A 6000-nucleotide genomic window follows, 5' to 3' on the forward strand; every position below is an offset into this window, starting at 1 on the left:
GCTACTTCTCATCGCAGTTATCTACTCGCTCGTGATGTAAAATAATCGTCTCACTTCCATCATAACTTCGGTTATAAAATTAAATATTTTGTATAATCAGAGGCCACTTTTTACTTGCATAAACTACATAAGTACTGGACTAATATTAGGATAGGGCTTTCTTTTGATCTAATTTAAAAGAGTTTACAATGGTAAATACTTAAGTATCATCCAAGTTTCTTTTAAGATCAAGTTTGGAAGTTTTACGGTGAATATTCCTATAAAATTGATCTTTGCACCTTGAAGTTTCACAAGTTGTTCACTAAAAATTTGAGAACCAGTTCAATTCAATTTTAATTTTATTACTAGGTGGAGGTGTTGTTATTGAGACTTTGGGCGGCCAAAAAACTCCTGTTCTGAAAGTTGTCCTCTGTACTTGTTTCACTGACCCACGCTTTTTAGCATTTATACATTTCGGCCCATTTTATATGTTTGTTCGATTTGCTGAACATTTGTATACTTGCTATTTTGTAAAAGTTTCAAATAAAAATCACAGGTAAACCTCAAAATTTAGCGCGCAATATCTCAGGAGCGCAAGGTCAGATTTTGATCTGCAGTTTTTTTCTTCTTGTTTGTCTCCAGCAGCTATTATATTAAAATATGTGAAAACTAGAAAAGTGCCATTAACCCCCCCCCCCCCCCCCCCCCCACCCCCCACCCCCCACCCCCCACCCCCCCTCTGGCCTTAAAGAACTCCAGTTGTATCACCACTTTTTGATCAATTGAACTTTCATAGTTTTAGTGATTCTAAGGAGTAAGGACCCATTGAAGAGCATTTAATCATTTCAATCATAGTATGAAATTCCGAATTTAAAATGAATAAGACCAATTTTCTTAATTTTAATTTCAATGTACACTGTAGTATAGTATAGTTCCTTCTACATTGTGAGTTATTAACATGTATATCCGACTGCTATCCATTCCACATTCCAAAGCCATTTCTTTGCCTCTTGTGCATCTATGTCCCATCCCTGATCACTATGGAGATAGACCACAAAGCTCTTACTGGGCAAATAAAATGCTGATCCAAGTTCAAGGCTATGGCTTTTCTTTCCTCCTATTGATGTTGTTATTGTAGGATCTTTGAAGAATCCACATAAGCTGATGTCGACTTTCAATTTAATTTTGTGCGAACTGACTCCGACTCGGACCCAATCTTTCTCGGCCTCAGTTGTCGGCCCTGAAAATGTTGTATAAGGACAAGTGACGAATGTATAGAAACCATTGATTACACATGTACATTGTATAAATTAGAGGTCTCGATTGCCTAGGTATCAAAAAAATACGATTGCCTAGGTATCAAACCTTGGCAATCGGTAATAATCCTCTGGTACGGATTCAGCTGACCCTACTCTAGTAGCAGGGCATAGTTGAATGTGCACTTCGATGTACACGATTTCTGACGAAATCGTTTGGCCATTCTATTTGGCCATTCTATTCAGACCCAAAATCGTTTAGGTACGAAATTTGTATCGCTAGACCGAACCCTAATGGGCACATTTTCTAAAAAACCCTCAGTCTCGTATATGGGATTTTTTCCCAATCCATGACTCAAAAAGGCACAAAAGAGTCAAGGATAAGGGTTATATTAGCGAATGAGGTTTTTTTTGTATATTAGGACGCAATGAAACTACCGGACCACGATGTATGGCCATGGGGACTTGCCACCCCATGGCAACATTAAAATATATCGACTCTGTTTATACATCGATTCCTCAAATTATTTGTTATATAGTAGTGTTGAAAGTATTAAAATATGGTAGCTTTGAGACCGTCGTGCGTGCCTGCGCCTGCCTGCCTGCGTACATGCCGAATTTTAGATAACCATGCCAAGAATCGACTGATAGTGATCGTATAATTAGCTGTGGACAGTGGAACGCGTGGCTCTTGTAGCTATAATGCCAATGTTAGCCACATATCAGCTCGGAATAAAGATAGCTAAGTTAGTAATATAAATATAAAACAAATACCTGAAGTTCCAGCACAGACTCTAGCACATTTAGGATTTCCTTCAGGCTTCGTTTCCTTGCTGTGCAGTATGATAACCGGACTGGGAAAATCAAGAGTTAACGTCATTTGTAATCATAAAGTTACAGCGGGTAATAGCGGGGAGGTGGTGCATCATGCATGCTTATTCTAACCTGGTTAATTGGCAGATGATTGGTTAATCGATAACACGTTCAATGTTCCTTACTGCTTACAAACTCGCGCAATTCTAGTTCCACCTCTCCGCTAAATTACCATTTACCAACAGTATGAGACAATCAGCCGCAGATGTCGAATTCAATCTTTATTTTCCGCCGATAAATAAGATATTTACTGCTCAAAAAAAGTAGTCGCAGTTACATGTGTCATATTGAGAATAAATTCTACACTTTTGACTTTTCTCGTTCTCGAGTTGAGTATATAATTATAGGACGGTCCAAAAGTCACTGAAATAATGAGTGAATAAGTTGAAATAGAGGCTTATTTATATTGAAATTGTATAGCTCGAGTCGGTCTCTAATGGTTCATTCGGATTCCGGATTATACTTGGTGATATGAAATATAAGTGTTACGCATATTTTTGGAGTTCTTGCTGTCCAGACTATATAATATAATTATATGATGACAGGGATTTCCAACATTGAACATAATGTTTCGGTTAAGCAAGGATTTGGTTATATGACAAAGCGACTCTCAAATTCTTTTACTTAGATTCGTACAATCGGGATTTTTCACCGGTGCAATTTCAAATTCAGGTCTCTCCTTTAGTATTATGCAGCTTAATTATACAGCTGTTTCCCAATGTAGAATTTCGGTGTCGTGAAGAATGATACTTACTGATACTGATAGCGCAGTGATAATTTAACATAAAATAACAGTGTTGTACAATGTACAGGGGTAGTTTGCATTTTTGTTGTCCTAGTAAGTATCTGGAAGACTAATGATAAACATGAACAGTATTTTTACCTTGGTTTGTTATTCATGTCGCGTCTGATAGCCGAGTTACTGTCCCTTATTGTTGCCTCAGTTCTCATAACCTTTGTTTCCAGCGCAATTAATTCGTTTCTTGTTACTCTGTTGGCTTCTTCTTTCTTCATCGAAGCTATGTCATCCTGCATAGACGTCATACCATTCTTAAGTAAGGTTGCATCACTGATCACCTGTACAATATTTCCCTTGTTGACTTCAACATTTTCATTGTTGGCTTCAATATTTCCCTTGATGACTTCAATACTTTCCTTATTGACTTCAACATTTTCATTGTTGATTTCAATATTTCCCTTGTTGACTCCTATACTTTCCTTGTTGATTTCAATATTTCCCTTGTTGACTCCTATACTTTCCTTATTGACTTCAACATTTTCATTGTTGATTTCAATATTTCCCTTGTTGACTCCTATACTTTCCTTGTTGATTTCAATATTTCCCTTGTTGACTTCAACATTTTCATTGTTGATTTCAATATTTCCCTTGTTGACTTCAATACTTTCCTTATTGACTTCAACATTTTCATTGTTGATTTCAATATTTCCCTTGTTGACTTCAACATTTTTATTGTTGGCTTCAATATTTCCCTTGATGACTTCAATACTTTCTTTATTGACTTCAACATTTTCATTGTTGATTTCAATATTTCCCTTGTTGACTCCTATACTTTCCTTGTTGATTTCAATATTTCCCTTGTTGACTCCTATACTTTCCTTATTGACTTCAACATTTTCATTGTTGACTTCAATATTTCCCTTGATGATTTCAATACTTTCCTTATTGATTTCAATATTTCCCTTGTTGACTCCTATACTTTCCTTATTGACTTCAACATTTTCATTGTTGATTTCAATATTTCCCTTGATGACTTCAATACTTTCCTTATTGACTTCAACATTTTCATTGTTGATTTCAATATTTCCCTTGTTGACTTCAATACTTTCCTTATTGACTTCAACATTTTCATTGTTGATTTCAATATTTCCCTTGTTGACTCCTATATTTTCCTTGTTGATTTCAATATTTCCCTTGTTGACTCCTATACTTTCCTTGTTGACTTCAATGTTTTCTTGGATTTCATCAATCTTCCTTTCCACATCATCCCTGACCATTGCCAACTGTTCAGTTAACAAATCTTTCATCTCTTCACTTTCTTCTCTTGCCTTCTTCGCCGATTCAATTTCATTGGCCAATGACAACTCCATTTCGGCGAGTCTCTCCATAGTTTCATCTTGTTCCATCACTTCATTGCTGTTTGTCTGTATAGTCGGTAATTTCACTTTCTGCTTCTTATCTTTTTTATTTCTTTTCTTTTTCTCTTCATTCTTGACCGCTGACTCGATTTCATTGGACAGCGATAACTTTGTCTGTTTACTTTCTTCTATTACCCTCTTCGCCATATCAATTTCATGGGCCATTGACAATTTCATCTGCTCCATTTCAAGTTTAAGACTTTTAAGCTCGCCCATAGTAACTTCGGCGGAGTCCGGTCCCTGAAGGATTAAAATTCATTATGCATTACATCCGTCAGAAATCATTAACTGATTGGCTGGGTCGAGATTCAAATATCATACTTGTACACGCTACTAGTACTACGTGAAGGCATTGACTTGTTCATATCGCAAATTAAATATACTTTTACAGTCCAACCTTTATATACCGGGCTTCTTGTGCGAAACGAAAAGTGCAAAGTGTACAGTATAGAAAAAACAGGTAAAGTTAGGTTCACAATCACATGATCAATGATCCCAGTATATGTAGCCTTTCAAATAACCTGTCAAGCGTCTCATAGGCATATACCTCATTAGGGGCTTGTGATGGAATACAGATTACAGCTCGACATGCTGCATGCACCACGATATGCGCTGTATTAAATCATATATCTTTCGCAAAACGAGCTAACTAAAAGTTTGCGGGAAAATAAAGGTACGGTATATCGAGGCACCCGGTACAGAAAGGTACGGTATATAGCGGTTCGACTGTTCTTAGAGGAAGTGTTCATTGTTCGCCGGGAAACGTCTTGATTTTAAAATTAAATGGAACGGGAAGAAGCGAACCGTGGATAGGAAAAGTATAACTTTGTAATTTTAAACCTGATCAGTGCAAAGAGATGACGTCAGTAGGAGAAGAAAAATCGGTAGATAGCGAGGAGTCGTAAACATACCTTAATTAATACAATTTCGATTAGAGGCTGTCAATAAATAAAATTAATTTGGATCATTTCTGAAACCCTTAAAATACGTTGACAGATTTATTCGAAAAATTACTGCCTGAAAGGTGAAAACCATTTGAAAGCACAAAGGCAAAAATCGAAATCTAAACAAATGGAAACTGACATTATAGTTAAACAGTCAATAAGCAACAAACGGTAGGTAGAATGCACAATATTCTGTGCGGTCAAGTTCAACTATACACAAAGTCACGTGAAAGGGACGATGTGACCAGTAATGTGATGACGCGAGGGACAACAACCTTTGCAATGGCACATACAAGAAACTATTTTGGGCATCTCGGTTTGTCTAAAATGTTGAGCTACGCCTAGTTCAAAATGGAAAGCTCATAAATTTAATTGTATAATAATAATATACTTTATGAGTCGTAATAGTAATACGACTGTGGAAGAAATGTTTGGTTGTCACCATTTTCAATTTTAAAAACTTGACTGAAATTGAAAATTCTCGATGTCATGCGGATCTTCGAAGAACTACCATTCTTTGAAACACCTATCCTTGAAACTGAGGACCACGTCATAAATGAATGCCCCAGCTACAACTCCCTCCGGTCCAACCTCTCAGACAACCTTAAAAGCCTCATAATGCTCAAAGAATATGGGGCCATCATGAACTCATTCCATGCAACAGAATTTGGAAAGTACCTCACAGAATCCTTTCACCTTCGAAATCCTCCTGAAAAGAAGTCCTAGTCATCACCTCCCATTTCCTACTCATCGTTATTAACTCATCTCCATGACTTTTTTACTCGTATTTT

The 6000-nt window shown here is 36.7% G+C and overlaps 1 protein-coding gene across 1 annotated transcript; it reads right to left on the reverse strand.

The window, feature by feature from the left end:
* Positions 1-2987: 2987 nt before the first annotated feature.
* Positions 2988-4481, reverse strand: LOC134816946 (ring-infected erythrocyte surface antigen-like). Its single transcript, XM_063826005.1, has one exon. It carries the CDS (start codon positions 4479-4481, stop codon positions 2988-2990), a length of 1494 nt encoding a protein of 497 aa, XP_063682075.1.
* Between the last annotated feature and the right edge of the window lie 1519 nt (positions 4482-6000).

This window comes from Bolinopsis microptera, chromosome 6 (assembly GCF_026151205.1).
Source record: "Bolinopsis microptera isolate Bmic1 chromosome 6, MBARI_Bmic_1.0, whole genome shotgun sequence".
Classification (NCBI taxonomy): Eukaryota; Metazoa; Ctenophora; class Tentaculata; order Lobata; family Bolinopsidae; genus Bolinopsis; species Bolinopsis microptera.